Here is a 21,311-nt window from a genome sequence, read left to right as displayed (position 1 = left end):
GATGGAAAGAAGATGGAAAAAAAAAAGAAACAGAAATGTGGGTTTAATATAGCGTCGACGATGAGGTCATTAAGGATAGCCAGCAAGTGTATTGGAAGACGATAGGGAAGGTAATCGATCTTATCCTTATAGAAGGATTTTCTTTGAGAAATTTCGGGAAACGACGGAGAACAAAAATCAGGATAGCCAAACGGGTGCTCGAAACGCCGTCCTACGGAATACGCGTCCCCTGCTGTATCACTGCGCCTCCTCATTCGGTGTAGACAGAAAAAAGCTTAAGATTTAACATCCTCTCAAAAAGTAGGTAATCAAAGAAGAAATGAAGCTTGGATAGTGGAAAGGACGGGGAAGGAAATTTGTCGCGTCTTTATGAAAGGACTCTCCCGGCTATTCGCCTTCGGGGATTCAGGAACCTCACCGTGTGTTAGCCTGTGACCTGACCATCGGTGTATGCCCCGCTTTTCGACACATTACGGTCTGGTCGATAATGCATATCGACCAGAAGCGAGAACACCCGTGTGATAATGAGTTCTGAGACCGCCTCTCATTTCCTCGAATTGTTAGTCCTCACTTCCTGAATTCATCGATATTTACCGAGAGGGAACAGTCTGCATGGCTCGAGACCGTAGAAGGAAGAGGTGAGCAGGTGAGCTGAGCAGGTGTGTGGGGGAGGCCGATGGGGCAGGATAATGTCACTACTATGTGGAGTTGGCGTCTTTATATTCACCTCACTGTAAGAGTAGTCTAGAAATTGGGCAGCACTGATTCGTATGGTATACTGTAGCCTATGATTACATAACGTCCGTTGCGATGAGCTGAAGCAGTGACAGACGTGAAATACGAAAGGAAGGCCGACAGGCTTGCCTACAGTCCGGTTTGCTCTGTTACATCACTTAATAAAGACGGTTGCAGATATTGGAAACCAGGTTATCCGAAAGCCTTCGACAGCGTTTCACATCGTCTATGCTGTTCATTTTTGGAACACAACCTACGACCACCTTAGAGACAGAAGTGATGACACTTTCTGCAGGACCTCACCATCATTTTGCAGGACAATGCTCAAACACGTACAGTTATTGATTTGTTTGACTAATGGGGCCGCTAAGTGCTATACCACCTACAGCACTGCCCTGACTTAAGCCGTCGTAACTTCAACTCGATTTCTAAACTGAGGGAAACACTTCACGGCATTCGCTTCAGAACTGCTACAAATTCGTCAGGCAATAGACCGTGCCGCTCGAACTGTCAACACAACTGGCACTGCTAAGAGTATCCTACGACTTTCACATCGCTGGCAACGGGTTATACACAATGCTGGTGAGTACTTTGAAGGTCAGTAAAACTTTGAAACACGTATCTATTTTGAACGAGCTGTAAATAAATGGTTGCCACTACTTAAGTTCCAACACTCGTATATTTATTTACGTTCAGGGGCAGCTGCCAGAGTCTGCAACATTCATCAACTTTCCGGAGGTCATTCTCCAAATCATTTCTATCTTCTGTCGTTGCTATTTTGTTACAGACAACCGCATCTTCTGCGAACAGCCTTAAAGAGCATCTGACGCTTTCTATTAGATCATTTATATATACTGTAAAGAGTAACGGTCTTGATGAAGTCTTCACGGGTTATCAGCATAGTCAACGCGTCGTTTTGCAGCAACGTTTCAACAAGTTCCGTACTTCTTCAGGCGAAGTCTGATTCATGACCGAGATTTGCCGAGAAAATCTAACTTCGCACCTAGTAACGGTTCTATCATATTCTCTTGGAATATTCAAGAAATTTCCTTTACATTTGCCGACTTTTCTCTGTTAACAGCGACGTGTTAAGTTCTGCCTGCAAAGAAGTCTTGAATCCAATGGCAAATCTGCTCAGATGCTAGATAAGCTCGCATTTTCTTCAGTAAAAAGCAGTGCGGGACGGTATCAAATCCCTTCCTGAACTCAAAGAACACGGCATCAGCCAGAGAACCGTTGTCTACGGCGCTGTGGATCTCTTGAAGGGACAGAGCGAGCTGAGTTTCGTAGGGTCTCTGTTTGCAGAAACCATGTTGAATACACACTACAGGGCTTCTGACTGGGAGCTATAGCTGAAGTAATCGATATGTGACAGTTCTTTGTGTCACTGTGGTGCCAACTGTTGCTCGAGTTTCTGCCGTAGATGCGGTACGATGCGCTACAGCCGTGCGCCGAACACGACGGTCTTCCCTCTCGGTAGTGCCAAGTGGCCCTCCGGAACCCAGTTTTCTTACGGCCGTCCATCCTCCTGCCCACCGCTGCCGCAGTCATGTACAGTGGCTGAATTCCTGCCAAGTCTTTCTGCAGTATCGCAGAATGAACATATAGCTTCTCGTAGCCCTGTTACACTACATCGTTCATATTCAGTGACGTGTTGATAACGGTGTTTTCGTCGTCTTATAGCTACTCTCGACTAACATCAACTCGCCACGTGCAATCTCAGAGGTAACTAGCGCTCATGATATTTAAATCGTATATGTTAAGCAAACATCATGCGCATCCTCATCGTAGCGCTACAGTCGCCATTCCTATACGACTGACGCTAAAATTTGAATAGAATTATCTTTCAGATGTAGAAACACACCTACCAACTTTCGTTTATCTCGCCCAACTCCTTAGTGTTGCTATTTTTTCCGTCAGTGTACAATGAGGTAATTTGAGATTATGAATTAATCTGATTCGTGACAGTACATATCCTCACACTACCGTCAGCATCCTCCAGATGCCTGTGGCCACCAAGTGAAAATAAAACTTCTGGAGTGCTCCCATTAACGCTGCTTTTCATATCACCTCTTACTAAATGTAAAGAGATGTCATTCTTCTCAACGTTTTGAAAGCAACGATGTGTTGAAAACTTGCTTTCTGTACTGATTATATTTTCATTCAATGTATTCGCCATTGCGGATATGGAAAACCATCAGCTGTAGAGCGGAATGATGAGAATGAAAATTCGTGCCGGTCCGCGACTCGAACCCAGGTTTCCCGCTCATCATGAGCGGCGCCTTCCCATTTGGCTACTCGAGCTCGATGCACGGCCAGACGCAGAACTTCATATGTCGTCAACCATGCGTCTACCTCCTCTACTCGTGCATCCATTATGTATATTCCTGTGCAGTTAGGGCATTTTCCTTGAAAGTCGCTTCCCAGTCGTCGGCGGATAAATACGATATTGCAATGCCTGCGTTATTCTGAATTACTGTGCTTCCAAAGGAACTTTACATATTAATTAAGAATAAGACAAGTCACTGCAATATCGTGATTATATTTCCAACAGGCCACTGTGGCCGAGCGGTTCTAGACGCTTCAGTCCGGAACCGTGCGACTGCTACTGTCGCAGGTTCGAATCCTGCCTCGGGCATGGATGTGATTGATGTCCTTAGGTTAGTCAGGTTTAAGTAGTTCTAAGTTCTGGAGGGCTGATGACCTCAGATGTTAAGCCTCATAGTGCTCAGAGCCATTTGAACCGTTTTTTATATTTCCAGTCGGCATAACTGTATCACAAGAGTTTAAGGGAAGCTGTTCTCCTGTACCAAAGGTCCTCGTCAAATATATGTGTATGTTATAAAGTGTTTTTGACCAGTTTCTTGTGTGATCTTTTCTAACAAGCCCGCCTTTACTTTTAAGCTGCTTTCCACATTTGTTCATATTTCTGTTCATATTTCTGTAAAGGTGAATTTAAAGGAAAACGTTCCACAACGTGAGCAAAAGTGCTGACTTCAAATACTGACAGGCACGTCAGTTTTAGGTTTTCTGTGGTTTCCCTAAGTCCTTTAAAACGTGTCTGGTTGGTTGAAATGGACACGGCCGATTCCTTTCCTATCCTAATACAATTCGAGTTTTTAGTGCATCTGTAATGACCTCGTTACATACTGATTATCCACCGTTCCAAATAACAAACCCTATCTAACACAATTTCCTACTCCAATGATATGACCGTTGCTATCCGATATTTAGATGAGGTTTAGATTTCGAAGAATGTCCTTATCCGTGAACTCTCCACTGTTCTTCTTCGTAGAGTGATAATCAATTTTTCGCTTTATGTAATTCTGCAGCCTTTCGTGGGCCTTGTCAATGTAGTTAAAAATCTTCTGGGTTATTAGGCCACATCATATTTCTACTAAAATGATCGACGTTTCGACCCCTCTGCTGGGATCTTCTTCAGGATCCTCTGGTGTCCACTACTGTTAGAACACTGTCAGAGAGGAGTGTCGCGTCCTCTTATGAAGGGGGGTTTTCTAGCGTTCGTGCTGGAGAAGTGATAGTATTGGTTAAAATTCATATAGCTACCATTGGTGGGCCATAGTCATAGGCTAATATTCCCGGTCTGATGCAGAAGAAGGGACGTTGTTGGCTAATTTTTCGTTTGTCCTCTCTAAACCTTCTCTTTCACAAAAGGCACCGTTTATTTTGTTTAAAATAGCAAATAAATGATTATCTGTCTAATGGCTGAACATATGGTTCACTGGACCATCAAGAAGAAGTGTTCTGCGTGGCCGTAGTCACAATATTTCGCCAATATGATGAAACTGACGAAACGTCCATCGTATTGTCCATAGTGACAACATCATCAAGTAATACCGATTTGCATCGAAGCTCACTTCAGCAGTTTCGAATAGAGCCTCTACATATATTGACGTACGTGACGTGATTGTCATGAAATTGTGAAAAAAGGTTACTGACCTTCAGCTGTACTCAGTTGTAAGGTTCCTTTCACTGAAGTGAACAAGCTGTAGTTTTGATGTCTCGTGGCTGAATTTTAACAACAGTTACGCACATTTCATGTAGTGAAATAGTTATAGCTTTCGTAGTAGAAAACTGTGGTTATAACATGAAGAATGATTCAGTCGTCTCATTCGATTAGTACTTTGTATTACAGAGCTATTTTGGCAATACATATTATGAGAGCTTGTGGACTGCAGGAGTTCCCAGAAAAAGCCATCTATATAGTTGAAAAAAAGAAAAAAAAACTCGCGACAGCGGTAAAATTATTTTGTAGAGGAACGTCGACGACCATATCATCTCTGAGCATTATCCGAAGCTTTTGCAATGCCTTTATGTTAACGAGACACAACATCACTATAGCGACTGCGTGTTTTGTAGTCTCCATTTCGTTAGGATTTTATGAGACGTCTTTTGTTGGAAGGTTCTGGTGATTTTAAAACTCAGTTAACCAGCTCCCACCTGCTCCCGTATAATGAACAGCATTTGTTCGTAGCGGAATCATGAGTGACATCTACTGCCCACCTCACTACCCTGCAAAGGCCAGTCCTGGGGTGTGACCTCCGTAACTGGCCACATACAAACGTAAATAAGTATTTTCTTTTGTCCTCAACAGAAAACGCTGACATGTCTTGGTAGTCATTTCACATTTCCTCTCTCTGCACAGTTCACCGCTTACAGCTGGAAATGGCTGGATCACATTTGCGGACATTACCTTATGACCTATACAGCTTTGTTATGAGCATAAATTTGGATTTTACGAGCAGCTATAAAGAGTTTAATCAAAGCGTCATTGAGCAAAAGAGTTGCAGTTATGAGAACCGTGTAAACAGCTTGCAATTTACGTTACTGAAACTCGCTCATGGTACGATTCAAGCCTGTATCTTGTCGTTCTCAGACGATGCTCTTTAAACTGAATCATCGGAGCGCTCTTTACAAGCCTTAGTCCAAGAGGTGCTATAGCCATGCAACATCGTAGGAGATTTTCCATAGTTCATAATTATAGATCACGTCTGTTGCAAGCAGCACTTATACAGCTCAACTGTGAGAAATATGCTGAGTGAATGGTATATATTGAAGCTGAAGAACCAACATATCTGTCCATCAATTTTAAATTTTTACAAATAATTCGTTTAATGGAAGCTTCACTGTTCAATTAAATATCGTGTATAAATCGAAATAACTAGCACTTACAGTCTTGAGCAACTGAATTATCCACATTCTGCGCCCTATCTAACTCATGTCAGGGACGACGAATTGTGACATTCACTCCATGTTTTGGTTAGCCGTTCTGATTGAAGACCACCTAACCGAAACCATGCTCATTAGGACTGAGGTCAGGTAATCTAGGTCAGGCTGTCCGATCTCGAGTGCCCGTTCACGGGCAGCTGGGCGTCCGCAAGCGGCGGTGGACACGGATGGGTGAACAGCTGATTCACAGGCGGTAGCCCGCCGGAGTGACCGTGCGGTTCTAGGCGGTACAGTCTGGAGCCGAGCGACCGCTACGGTCGCAGGTTCGAATCCTGCCTCGGGCATGGATGTGTGTGATGTCCTTAGGTTAGTTAGGTTTAAGTAGTTCTAAGTTCTAGGCGACTGATGACCTCAGATGTTAAGTCGCATAGTGCTCAGAGCCATTTGAACCACAGGCGGTAAACTTTGTCCAAGCGCTTACGGACGTTGGAAGCAAAATAGTTCGCTCCCTCGCAGAACGTGGTGCAGTAAAATTGGAGATAACCTATACAGCCTGCGCCTGCCGGCGGGAGAACTGATAGGCATCGTGGGCGCCCATACCCAGTGGGGTAGCGTTGGAGCAGCCCGATCGAGGTGGACACGCAAGCACCGTGATATCTGAAAATTATTCCTCAAAATTTTTCTGACATACTTAAGGAACGATGGAATGGTGCACTGTCTACCTGAATGTACAGCTCGTCTATAGGGTGCTATAGCCAATAATATTTTACCTGGACAGCGGCAGGGTCTAAATCATCCCATTTCAGCATTTGGCATTAAGCATTGGCACACAGGATGCTCATGGGCATAACTGTTTTTCTACATATATTTATAAACACACACACACACACACACACACACACACACAGCCGGCCGAAGTGGCCGTGCGGTTAAAGGCGCTGCAGTCTGGAACCGCAAGACCGCTACGGTCGCAGGTTCGAATCCTGCCTCGGGCATGGATGTTTGTGATGTCCTTAGGTTAGTTACGTTGAACTAGTTCTAAGTTCTAGGGGACTAATGACCTCAGCAGTTGAGTCACATAGTGCTCAGAGCCATTTTTTTGAACACACACACACACACACACACACAACCTACACTCGGTGTCTTCTGTGCCCATGATAGCTGCTGTACTGTGTGACGTGCAGTGACAGAAAGTACGTCTATTGGGTGATGGAATCTGAACTCCTTGCTGAGGAAATTGTTCTTGATATTACGACAACTCACCAGCTATTCCTGCGCAGCGCTGAACTCCCAGTCATTTTTGCACTGTGGGCGGTCTGTTCACAGTTCTAACCCTCGATAGTCGACGGCGACCCTGTCAGCAACACATTGTTACCCAACTTGTGGAAGACCATCGTTCTCATGGACGTCGGACAGCGGCTGATGATATAAATAGAGAAAACACCAGAGCCGTCCCTCCCACAAAATTACCGACCCATCAGTCTGCTGTGCTTGCTCAGCAAGATTGTTGAGAAGGTAATATTAAAACGCATCACTAGGTACTGCATCGCCAATGACATCCTAAGACCGGAGCAGTTCGTTTTTAGGAATCATCCCTCTACAAGGCAACTTCTCCGCGCAGTCCAACATATAACACACGGCTACAACATGAACAAAGCCACAGGGGCCGTGGTCCTGGACATCGAAAAAACTTTCGACCGTCTCTGGCACAACGGGCTTATGCGCAAACTAAGCGAAGCTGGTTTCCCAGACGGACTCGTACGTCTCATACACTCATGTCTCACGAACAAATGTTTCAACACTGACGTGCAGGGCAAACAATCAACACAACATATCCAAGCTGGAGTACCCCAGTGAAGCATCCTAGGACCCATCTTGTCCAACCTGTACATCAACGACTTCCCAGTAACACAAAACACGACGTTAGACATCTACGCGGATGACACAGTCATCCTTGCGCAAGATTGGAAACCGTCGAATACAGACGGCACTCAGAACTGCCGAGCGTTGGTTGGAACGATGGCGTATTAAAGTAAACGTCGACAAGTGCGGAGCAGTTCTGTTTACACGCAGACCGAAATTACGGCGCAAACATCAACACAGTAGACAGATAACACTACATACACGCAAAATACGTTTCCGAGAGAAAGTCAGATATCTCGGTGTCTGGCTGGACCGGAAACTTACATGAGGAGACCACAGTGAATACGTGGCCAACAGAGCGCACGCGAGGCTCAGACAACTCTACCCAATGCTCAACAGGGCAAGCACACTGAATAGGAGGGTGTCGAGGTCCATATACACGACACTGATTAGATCTCTGATGACGTACGCAGCTCCCGTCTGGGGATATGCAGCTCTTACACGACTGCGCCCCCTGCAGATCATACAGAACAAAGTGTTACGAATCATTAGCAACGCTCTAAGCTACACACGAAACGTGGATCTTCACAAAGAATAGCACCTTGAAACCCTCAAGAAAGTATTAAAAAAACACGCCACACGACTGTACGGTAACTCGAGACACTCGAACAATCCTTTCATCCTTACTCTAGGAAACTACGATTACAACCATAGGTGGAAGCATAAGCGGCCAAAGACACTATTAGCTAGGGCATAACCACCTATGGCAAGCTAACATACACGAACAAGCGACAAACGTATGCAAGCCCCTGCATATCAGCAACACTGACTGGTAATTACCAGCTGCTATCAGGGCCGACCAACAGACCACAGCAGGGACACCGACGAGCTCGCCCACTGACGCACAAACAATGCGCCAACATCACCCTACACTGTGCATCCGATATCTGAATTATCGGACACAAAAACTATGATGAACCTAACTGTTGCAGGTTGCTGACGCTGATCGAGAGTTCAACACCGGCACCCAGCGGCAGCCGCCGAGCAACAGCACTGCACAGCGTCAAAGGTATCGACCTACATGATACCCACTACTAACAAAGCCTACCCATGCATGACCTATCGCAGGCAGCAAGACATCCGCTACTGCACTTATCACCGGGCCTAACTATCGCAGAGTTTTTTTTTCTCTTGGCTCTTGCCTTGGCACTTTTTTTCCTCTGCCCTTCAAACCGCTACCCTCCGTTCGACTTCGACCCAATCTATCTCCACATCAGACGCAAACATCACAGTACCTACATCCTGCGACACGTCACTCTAGTGAAAACTAACCCTTATGCAGAGATGCCAGTAGACCTTTTGAGTTGGCCATCATGCCGGTGTGGGCGTGGAGGTGATCCATCTCTATGGGAAAAAAAACAGAGCCGTATCATCAAAGACATTTATTTTAAATGACTAGTTTCGGCACAACACTTACACCATATTCAGGTCAGTATAAACCAAAAGAATAGTTTCATTCCTTGGCCCATGTACTACAGAATCCATACTAGTGTGGCTTGCATACATCAGGAGTGTATACTCTACAATTTCACAGTGCCGACAACTCGTTGTAGAGTATACACTCCTGGTGTATACTATCCACGACAACTATTATGATACGGGTTCTACAATACATGGGCCATTAAGAAAGTACTCTTTTGGTTTATACTGGACCTGAAGATAGCATAAGTTCAAATGGTTCAAATGGCTCTGAGCACTATGGGACTCAACTGCTGAGGTCATAAGTCCCCTAGAACTTAGAACTACTTAAACCTAAGTAACCTAAGGACAACACACACATCCATGCCCGAGGCAGGATTCGAACCTGCGACCGTAGCGGTCGCGCGGTTCCAGACTGTAGCGCCAGAACCGCTCGGCCACCAGCGGCCGGCTGATAGCATAAGTGTTGAGCCGCAAGTAGTCGTTTGAAATAAATTTCTTTGATGATACGGCTCTGGTGTTTCCTTTTCTTTATTCATTGTTAGCCATACTGACTGTGACCGCGTGAGTTTCTCCGGAATCGAAGCAGCACAGTATACCATTGAGATGTGGTCACGCAAATATCTCAGTGCTTGTGCAGTCTTGCAGATTGGAGTACGCAGCGCATCAAGCACACAAGATTTAGCTATAATCAAATGCGGTAATATCGTGCTTGTTGCTTATCCTGAGTGGTCTGTCACGCTGAGGGCAAATCCGAGATCTGATGATCGTAGTCACGTGATCCGTCGAATTATTTTATACTCACTGGCGGCAGAAACACCTTCTCTCGCTCAATACAGCAGTAATAGCTAGTTCAATTGCTCATGGGTGTAGTGCAGTTTGCATACAGTGATACCGATTTTCTGTTGTACTTACAGGACTCTTAGATCCTTGCACTGCGAGAGGTCCGGAATCTTCGTCAGCTTATTTGATTTCACGTCTCTGAAACAGAAAGGAGTAATATTATCCCACAGAAAAAAATAAGAATATAGACATTTTAGAAGGCCAACAGAAGGAAAAGAGACTTACTACTTCCAGAAAGTCCCTGAACCATACTCTATCGACAAGCAAGATGTAGATATATGACCATATCTGAATTTCAACATGCATATACCTGCTCAAGGAAACCAAGAAAAACTTCACTTAGAATAACTGAAATCCTTGGGAGAGCCAGCCATCACAAACTATTCAACCAGAAGTGTAAGAATATCAGACAGGTGCAACACCCTCAGACAGCGAGAAGAATGTAATAATTTCAATTTCAAGAAGGCACGTATAGTTAGATTTGAACACTGCCAAATTATCAGTTTAGTAAATTACGGCTGCAAAACAGTGGCACAAATTATTTGCAGAAGACTGGAAAAACAGGTAGAAACCGGCCTTTGGGAATATCAGTTTGGGTTCTCGAGAAATGTAGGAACGAGCGAATCAGAACTGATCCTACGATTTATAGTGGAATATAGACTGAAGAAAGCCAAATGTCCGTTTAGGTTTATAGAAATCTTTTTACAATACTACCTGTGGTGGATTCTTTGTATTTTGAAAAAACCAGGGGTAAAATACAGGGGCCGAAACATTATCTACAGTTTGTACAGAAACCAGGCTGCAGTTATAAGAATAGCAGGGCGTGAAAGGGAACTTTTCGTCGAAAAGGGAAGGAGACAGCGTTTTAATAACCTATCTCTGAAGTTACTCAGTCCGCACATTGAGAAAGCAGTAAAGGAGTCCCAGGAAAAATTTGGAAACGGAATTGAAAATCAAGGAGAAGAATAAAAATTTTGAGGTGTGCAGATGACGTTGCAGTTCTCTCAGAGCGCAAACTACTTGGAAGAGCAGTTGAACGCAATGAATATTGTTTTGAAATGAGGTTATTAGATCAATATCAAGAAAAGAAAAACAAGGGCAATGGTATGAGTATGGTAATAGTTTGAGTATGTAGTGGAATGAAATCAGGTGATTGTGAGGGAATTAGATAAGTAAATGAGATGCAAAAAATAATGCATTAGAGCTGCTATCTAGGCACCAGAATAACTGATGATGGCAGAACTATTGGATTGGTGTATAAGCTAGTAGTGTTTTCCCATAAGTTTAATAAATACAACAGATACACGTAACAGAGAGTTTAAGCAACAATAACATATTCTACTTCAGTATTTACGACAGTTGGTCAACGCTGGGTAATATTTCGATTATGCTTCTATACAAATAAAGTGGTTTTGGGTTGAGTCATGTTCGGAGCGCATTTTCATCCGGCAAAGAAGTTCCTTGAAGGTTGTTCGGGAGAAAGAGGAACTGATGAAAATATGAGGGCATAATGTCACGTGAATGAGGTGGTTGCGGAATGACTTCCAAACCCAACTCCTGTATAGTGTTTTTCGTCGATGTAGCAGAAAGCGGGGAGAGAGTGTTATCTGCAGTGGCACCTCTTCACCAAGTCTTCAAGGTCGTTGTTCTTGGACTGCGCCTGCAAGACGTCAACATAGATAATGAATGTCAGCAATGATAGTTACACCTCGAGGAACCAATTCGCGATACACCACACCGTCGTTGTTCCACATACTGTATAGCATTATCTTTTGCGGATACGCTGATGTCTTTGTTTGGTTTCAACCATTCCGTTTTACTTACGTTAGAATAAAGACACCATTTCTAGTCACCAGCGTAGGAATGGTTCGGGTCGTTCAAGAGCCAGTTGACGACGAGCAATCAGGAATGCACATATGGCCACCCCGTGAAGATTATGATTTTGGCTTAGAGCATGTGGTCCCACACACCCGCTTTTTGAACCTTCCCCATTGCTTGCAAATGCCGCAAGTTGGTGGAATGATCATAGTTCGTCACTTTGTCACTTCTCGTGTACACTGACGTGGATCATTGTGGATTAATGCGTTTAAACGATCTTCATCAAATCCTGAATGTCTGCCTGAACTTGGAGAGCCACTAATGTCAAAACGATCTACCTTTGTCGTGCCCTGTCCAATGGCTTCATCCCCGTTCATGGGGCAAATGTTTCCGACTGCCTCCGCTGCTGTCACCCATCTACTGAACTCAAACATAAGAATATGTCAGAAATGCACTCCATTTTATAGCGTCCACAGCTCCAGTCACTATCTCAAACTGACAAAATGTTAACTCAAATAGCAACAATGAACTACAAATAAAGAACGACTATCGATGAATAAACCCACAGCAACCGGAATACCAACACGCAAAACGAAAACGCTTTGAACTTACGCACGAACCTGATATAAAGGATAGAGTGTCACATGCTGATTGGCAGTAGCACGAAATGAATTTCTGAAAAAGAGAGACACGTTAACATCGATTATAAATTTTAGCTTTAAAGTATTTGTGAAACGTGGACGATAAGCAGCTAGGGCAAGAAGAGAATCAAATCTTTTGAAATGTGGCGCTACAGCAAAAGAATGCTGGAGAGTAGATGGGTAGATTGAATAATTAATAAGGCAGTACTGAACTGAAATGTGAAATAAAGAAGTTTGTGGCACAACATGATTAAAAGAAAAGACTGGGTGATAGGACATAATCTGAAGCATCAAGGAATTGTCAATTTGACAATGGAAATTATAGAGAGAGACCAAGGCATGAACACTCTAAGTACGTTGACATGCAAGTAGATTAATGTAGGCATGCAGTAACGAAGAGACTTGTACCGTATAGGCAAGTGCTGAGTGATGTGTCAAACCAGTCTTCGGGTGGTAAATTCCTATGGAACGAAACTGCTGGGGTCATTGGTCCCTACTGGTTTTCTGGCTGAAGACTACCACCACCACCACCGCACCCATCACTACCACCACAACAACAACAACAACAACAACAGCAACAATCGTATGCGTTTTACTGTTATCATGAAAACTTGGTGGGTTTGCTACTATCAAAAAACATATGAGATGACAGTGAGGTGAAACTGAGCATAATTAAGGAGCATTTTCAACTACGAGCGTCTTCCTGATGGACGCTTTGCAGTGTACTGCACAGAACACAGAAAGAACAGCAGTCGATTTCAAATGCGCTACGTTCAAGAACTGCTTTTGCTGTGATATACTCACTAATCCATTAACCTGCTGCAGTCTGTAACAAGCTTCTCGCTTGGTCTAGGTGCTCAATACCGATTAATCGGCACAATCTGCGCTTGGGAACGCCATTAAGCGTCCCCAACGTGCGCCAAGCAGTGGAGGGCAGAAAGTTCTTATAAGGAATCCCTTGAGTGCGAGGTCGCAAGTTCAGTCTTTAATAAGGCTCATTTGCTATGTAGTTTTAACAATTACGACAGGAAAAATACTAGCTGCTAATGACTCACCATGTGCATCAGGGAGCTGACAGAAAATGAACGTCTGGGAGGTGGAGAGATCAACATTCTTTGGGATGTATGTATCACAATTTACAAAAAGGACATAGTCAATATTCAAGAAATGTTCAAAACGAACCATTAACATGCACAATGAACACCGAATGAAATATGATGTGCCACAGTGATCACAAAGGTTCGCACCATCAAGATCGAAGGGGAACTCCTTGAGAGTTACAAACCGTGCAGGATGTTCAGCTACGTATCCACTCTTAAAGATTACATACCGAATCATACATGTGTAAAGGGGTGATGAGAACTGATGGAATGTGATGGCATGCAACTGGATGCGAAACGGCTTGTCGTGGAGCTTATCGTGATACGGGCTATCCTCTAAGGCGTAGCTCCAGATAGCGTGATAATATGTTTTATAGGCACGGAAAAAACAAACATCTAGAGGCTGAATTTGTTCAGTGGTTCCAGGTGGTGTGAATAGCAATGTCACACAATTTTCTGGAGAGGCAGTCTGTTCTAAAGGAGTATGATTTTTACACGCAGATCAGGAATCAAGAGAAAGCAAGTTAATTTGACCATTTATTGGTCAAAACAGTGCACATACCATAGTTGTAGTTCTATTACGCCCATTTTCCCACTCTTACTTGCTGTGACGTAAATATTCCGTATTGCCCTTGCAACAACACGCACACGAGAAGGAATAGTAGAGAGCAGAACAATCCAACTTCTCGCAGCACGAAATTGTATACTGATGCGTTAAGGCATTGATGTTAGTTGGACTTGACACAAATCTCTGTACTTCTAATTTCCAGGGTTCTTTTTATAGGCATTTCCTCCTTAAATCTAGATTGTCCGGAGTTGAAAACAAAGTCCTTACTGAACGATGGGATAAGTTTGTTTATCTCTTTCACAAATTTTCGGACTGACTCCACAGTTTGCTGTGCATCGTCAAGTTGACGCTTTGTGAGAACTTTTTTTATCTTACGCCTTCCAGTGCTGTAGCATGTTTGAAGTTACGCAATCGTCCACTCCTTCCCTTGAAATAATTGTAATCTATGTCGCGCGCAATCTGATGTGCATGAAGTACTAGGTCACTGTCACACGCATCTTGAAAGTTGTATTTAGCATACTCGGAACGCGCAAACACCGGTTTTTGTAACAAATGCGCCTTATCCTCCCTTGAATACCCGTAGTTTTTCTTATGCACTATGCGGTCATATTGCTACGGATTTATTCGAAATCTATTCATAATTGTTTTTTTACCATCCTGCAGATGATCTTCCACACACGTAACTCTTTAGTACTCGCTCCTTGGATAACGGCAGTCCTTTACAACGTTCCACTGGAGACGGGTTCCCTGTCCGGCAAGGACGATGAACTACATGCCTCGATATACGTTTCGATGTCACTTTCACTTGTTAAGCACTCATCACAGTCATTGTATTCCTCATGTACATTGTCCACACAGTCGAGTGAAACGGCACCACACATTCCACTGACTCATCTTGCAGAAACACTAATATTTCTTTTGCCTCTTCTTTCTCACTCTGCAAAATTCCGTGGGTTCTTTTCTGACGAAATGTCAACTTCCGCAATTGTTGTAGATATAATGCAATATTTGCTTTGTTTATCGTTTCCACTGCTCTGCTCTGTATCAACACCATTAGCACTGTAGCACTGTTGTGAGTTACTCGTTGACTAATCAGTTCAACTACGCTCCGTAGCCTCTTGCTGTGCTCACCACTGGATACCTCCAGTCCCGCCTCCCAGTTGCCATTAACAGCCAATATTGTGGTTGCATGGTAGACAATATGTGAGGCGTCGAATGCCGTAAACATCTTTGGACTTTTGCGACCTCGCACTCAAGAGGTTCTTTGTTAGTACCACCTTTCGTGGTTCGATACCCTTGTTCAGCCTATGAATCGAGGAGATAACGACCGAAATGAAAGAAAAGATTAGGAATGGGACTAGAATTCAGAATAAAAGAATATCGATAGTAAAATTTGCTGATGACATTGCTTTCCTCTGACTCTGTGACGAAGAATTTCGGGAAGGTATCGCTGGGAAGATAAATTTGGAGCACAGTACTGGAAAACTTGAATTGTATCTATTGAGATGTGGTCCTTTAGAAGGATGTTAAAAATCAGGTGTACTGCTGAGATGAGAAATTTCTCCGCAAAATCGTGGAAGAGATGAGTCTGTGGAAAACATCGACAGTAAGATGGTACATGATGATAGGATATGTCTTAAGACATCGAGGAAAGAATTATAAAACACTTAAGGCAGCTACTATAAAGAGTAAGCACAATAGGGTAGACAGAAATTTGAATATGTCCAACAAAGGAGTGCATTGGGAGCAACTGGAGTTTCGAGATAAAGAGGTTGGCACAGGAGAAGAATTCGTGGACGGTCATATCAAACCAGTCAGTAGACTGACGACCACCCAAATAATTGAAGTGTAGTGCCATTTCTAGTTTTTGCGTTACTCACGATATTCTTTCGTGAACACAATATCTCATACTGTATATGTGAATAAAGCCATGAGAATCGAATACTGAATAAATAATGTACCCTTTCCTAGGACTGGACAAAAACACACTATTTCAGTGAATACTCCCCTCATGTAAGTATTTATCTTTTTTGGCTACGCAAGTGGACTTCTGCCACTGAGGCAGCAGAGGTTCTAAAATTGTCTTGAGAGTGATCAGATCAGAACTCGCGAGCAAGCTTAGGATAGAGGAAGTGTGTGCTGAGTGGCCGACAGAATTTCAGTAATGAAGAATGAAATAATCAGGAACTATTTGTTAATTGTTTTATAAGCCGGCCGGAGAGGCCGTGCGGTTCTGGGTGCTACAGTCTGGAACCGAGCGACCGCTACGGTCGCAGGTTCGAATCCTGCCTCGGGCATGGATGTGTGTGATGTTCTTAGGTTAGTTAGGTTTAATTAGTTCTAAGTTCTAGGCGACTGATGTCCTCAGAAGTTAAGTCGCATAGTGCTCAGAGCCAATTGTTTTATAAAAGATAAAGTGAGTAGTTAAATGGGCGATAGTTAGACTGGGAATATTCCATATTTTAGTTAGGTTCAAGTGTGGTAAAGGGTGTAAATATTGTAAAATTTGGAGAAGAACTAACGGCAAAAACAGCAAACGTCAAGGTACTAGAAAATAATGGAGGAAAACGAGTAAGAGTGAAGTGGGACCTAAATGGCAGCTAATAAATGTCTAGCACAGATCGACATGTGAGAGAGACAGTCGGCGAGGCATTCATGCCTCTGTTAACGTGTAAATAACAGCAATGGCAATATGAGACTTTGACTAGTGGCTGGGCATAGCTCGCTCATTACGTATCACTAGTAACGCCAGTCATTTTGAGCCTTTGGTGGTATTTCATATCGGCAAGCATAGTACTGAATACCGATACCCAAATAAGCATAATTTTGTTTTTCTCTTTATTTGATAAACAAATTATTTGGTTTTGATGCACTAGGAATGTCTCACCCTGTGTGTCACCAGATGTCTCTTGTAGACACTCATTTACCAGAAGGAAGGAAGGAAGAAAGAATAAGGTTTAACGTACGCTCGACATCGAGTCGTACATCGGAACAGCCATTTTTGCTCAGGGGTTGGTGTGAACAGCAGAATCTGATCTGTGTGTTTACGTCAAATGCGAAGAGTGGAGATATAACCAACGAAATAATCACAAATAACGCGGGCTCAGAGCAGATACCTGTATACAACAGTTTTAACTTCTGTAAATAACAGAAACGCAAAGCCATCATCAAACTGTTAGACAGAGCTGGTGAGATTACTGTAAAATTATGTTAAGTGGTTGGAAAAGACTTATTCCAAATGCTCTAGATACACAAGAATTGGACAAAAATATGGAAACACCACGAGAAATGCATGTTGAACATACACTACTGGCCATTAAAATTGCCACATCACGAAGATGACGTGCTACAGACGCGTAATTTAAACGACAGGAAGAAGATGCTGTGATATGCAAATGATTAGCTTTTCAGACCATTCACACAAGGTTGGCGCCGGTGGCGACACCTACAACGTGCTGACATCAGGAAAGTTTCGCACCGATTTCTCATACACAAACAGCAGTTGACCGGCGTTGCCTGGTGAAACGATGTTGTGATGCCTCGTGTAAGGAGAAATGCGTACCATCACGTTTCCGACTTTGATAAAGGTCGGATTGTAGCCTATCGCGATTGCGGTTTATCGTATAGCGACATTGCTACTCGCGTTGGTCGAGATCCAATGACTATTAGCAGAACATGGAATCGGTGGGTTCAGGAGGGTAATACGGAACGCCGTGCTGGATCCCAACGGCCTCGTATCACTAGCAGTCGAGATGACAGGCATCTTATCCACATGGCTGTAACGGATCGTGCAGTCACGTGTCGATCCCCGGGTCAACAGATGGGGACGTCTGCAAGACAACAACCATCTGCACGAACAGTTGGGCGACGCTTGCAGCAGCATGTACTATCTGCTCCGAGACCATGACTGCGGTTACGGCCAGTGGTGGTTGTTCTGTGTACTGATTTCGCAGGATCTATGCTCCCAAATTGCGTGAAAATGTAATCACATGTCAGTTCTAGTATAATATATTCGTCCAATGAATACCCGTTTATCATCTGCATTTCTTCTTGGTGTAGCAATTTTAATGGCCAGTAGTGTAATTGCAGACGCTAGCCAAGCCTGCAGGTTGTGCTCCTGTATGTGAGGGCAGTCGGCAGCTGCGGAAAGTCATGAACACATTGCAGGTGTCAGTCTTGGTCACGACAGTGTTCTGTATAGTTGCGAGTGCATTATGTCAAAGCTATGCATTCGAACGTGGGAAAACTGTTGGTGATTCCGTTAGCAAGGGATCCGAATCATCTGGTGTTTCCAGAACCGTGCTGAAGATCTATAACGCATGCAGGGAAAGCGGAAAGACATCATCCGCTACGTCACAACGCAGGCGATATCGTGTATTGAATGATCATGATAGGCAGTCACTGAAAAGGATTGTTGCGAAAAATAAGAGGACGAGAGCCGCAATTGCCACTGCTGAACAGAATGTCACATTGTGAACCCTGTCAGCAGCAAAACAACACAAAGGGTGTTCCTCGAGCTGGGAGTTTCCAGGCGAGCTGGAATTTCAAAATCACACATCAGTGATGGCAATGCCTGTAACAAGAAAACTGTGGTACCTAAGCCATTAAACCTGAACTATGGAGCAAAGGAAGAAACATATTTGGTCGGACGAGTCTTGTTTCACATTGTTTCAGACATCTGGTCGAGTTTACGTTCGAAGAGTGAAACATAGTGGGAATTGGGTGATAATTTGGGCACCCATAATGTGGCATTCCATAGACCCATGGTTACTCTGCAAACAATTTCGGCTAGTCAGGAAAATACCATGGTATATCGCAAAATCCATGAGGTTTCAATAATGAAACAAGCGAGGAAGTGTCGCAACACAGCAAACACCACATGTGAAGATTTTCCTACCCACTTTTCCACGGTACTTTTCCGGCGCCACTGGCAAATCTCCTAGTCTGTGGATAACGATGCTAGCCTCCACTGATCTTAGTTTGTGGATCACAGTCTGAAAATTGATGGTATGACTTGTATTCCCTGTTTTGTGTATGCCTGACAGGAAAATAAAAAATGGTTCAAATGGCTCTGAGCACTATGGGACTTAACATCTGTGGTCATCAGTCCACTAGAACTTAGAACTACTTAAACCTAACTAACCTAAGGACATCACACACATCCATGCCCGAGGCAGGATTCGAACCTGCGACCGTAGCAGTCGCGCGGTTCCGGACTGCGCGCCTAGAACCGCTAGACCACCGCGGCCGGCGACAGGAAAATATCCGGAAATCCCCGTCGTTCTTCCAGCACTAGTGTTACCTCATCTTTAGGACTTGTAAAATGCCACTCAAAAACGATATGAGTTAATCTGTGCGAAACTAGTGTGAAGCGCCGCTTGCGTCACCGATAGTCACGCACGGTTGCAAAGGTTAGTAATGAGGGTTCTTTGGACCGCTTCTGAAGAAGTTTAATGGGCGAAAAGTTGTACTCCCATGCTTCTGTTGTAGATATGACTACGTTCCAATGTGATGTACTGTCTCTGACGTCATTTTACGCAGAGTTTATAATGATATGTTGTGAGATATTTCTGATCCACTAACTGTTTTGAATACTTTAGCTTTGACATCTCAGAAGTAGCCTTAGTAGTCTTAACGTCTCAGGCTTTTGGGGCAGCTGCCATTAAAGGTAAAATAATCTGTGCTCTTAGGCCGCGTCACGTTTCTCTTCAGATTTCTTGACGTTTCAACTCCTCTATTTGAGATCTTGTTCGTGATTTTCTAGTGTCCTGTGTTAGCTGAACGCTGAGCGCAGAAGCAAAAGTCTTCCGGAAAATTATAGAAAGACCACATCTTTCAGTCAGGAGAAATGAAATACTTCTTCCGACGCAATCAGACGCGCCTAATAACTTCTGCACTGCTATAGTCTATGAAGTGACGTGCTGCTGTAGCAAAGTGTATTTGCCCTGCAATCGAAACTGGGAGGACATTAAAAACATCAGATTAAAGAACACGAAAGCCGCACACATTTAAAGGGCCTGTGACACCTGTGGTAGGGGAACATCAGGAGAAGTGCGACAAGTTCCAGATTTCGGCAAAGTACAACTCATAGCCAAACAAGCTAGCTAGAAGTGAGGCCGGGAACGAAAGTAATTTCAACAGATATGACTGGTAGATGATGGCAATTGATGATTTTGGTTTGTGAGGCGTTCAACGACGTGGTCCCAATCGTCACACAGTCCAGTCTCGCCATTTTCCCGGATAATGATGAAATGGTGAGGACTACACAAACAACCAGTTCCCGGCCGGAGAAAATCCCAGACCCGTCTAGGAATCGAGTTCGGGGCCCCGTGATCCAGAGGCAGCACTTGGGTTCACGACATTTAGAAACAGATGGTCCCAGTATGGCAATATCGATAATTTTTGAAGATGGCACATTGACTTGCCGAAACTGGCAGCGAAAATAAAATAAAATAACTTCTCAATTTGCACGGCTGTTTGGCGAATATATTTGTTAAGTAATTAAATAAATGTTTTAGTGTAATGAATCTTTTTTTTTTTTATTATCTGAAAATGTCCAGTTCACGGTCATCTAGCGTCTATATAATTTTGGCTCTTAAACTTTGGGACATCCTCTAAGAACAGAGATCGTATTAAGAGGAGAAACGCTGAGGTACTCACAGACTGCGGAGCCTGGGACAGACAGAACAGAGTGAGGAAGGCACCTCCTGGAGTCCAGCCCTGTCCAGCCGCAGGATCTCCAGCGCCGCCGTGCCCTCCAGGTTGGGGAACTCCGTCAGCTCCCGCGCGTCGGACAGGATGCTGGCACAAACAGACAGGGGGAATATTATCAATTCTGGCAGGTGACGTGTAACACATAACGAATAGCACAAGAATTTGTACAGAGATAACGTGAAATATGGTAGATGTTGTTCTCAGAGTTACCAGTCATGATAAAGTAAAATACAGACTGCAGAGCGAAATTTCACTCTCCAGCTGAGTTTGTGCTGATCTGAAACATTTTGCCGTATCAAAAGTCGAACCAGGGACGTCTGCCCTTCGTGAGTAAATGCTCTAGCGACCGAGTTTTCTAAG

General features: G+C 43.8%; 1 protein-coding gene across 1 annotated transcript in view; it reads right to left on the bottom strand.

Moving 5' to 3' along the window:
- Positions 1-21,311, bottom strand: part of LOC124805538 (lutropin-choriogonadotropic hormone receptor-like) — an 860,476-nt gene that overhangs the window by 254,302 nt on the left and 584,863 nt on the right. The window contains exons 8-9 of the mRNA XM_047266106.1: positions 20,898-21,038; positions 10,183-10,248 (exon numbers count right to left, since the gene is read on the bottom strand). Coding sequence (XP_047122062.1) covers positions 10,183-10,248; positions 20,898-21,038 — 207 coding nt within the window. The remainder of the gene's footprint in view (positions 1-10,182; positions 10,249-20,897; positions 21,039-21,311) is intronic.

Source organism: Schistocerca piceifrons, chromosome 7 (assembly GCF_021461385.2).
Source record: "Schistocerca piceifrons isolate TAMUIC-IGC-003096 chromosome 7, iqSchPice1.1, whole genome shotgun sequence".
Classification (NCBI taxonomy): Eukaryota; Metazoa; Arthropoda; class Insecta; order Orthoptera; family Acrididae; genus Schistocerca; species Schistocerca piceifrons.
Note: the sequence above shows the minus strand (reverse complement) of the source record. Positions and strands in the feature narration are given on the sequence as shown.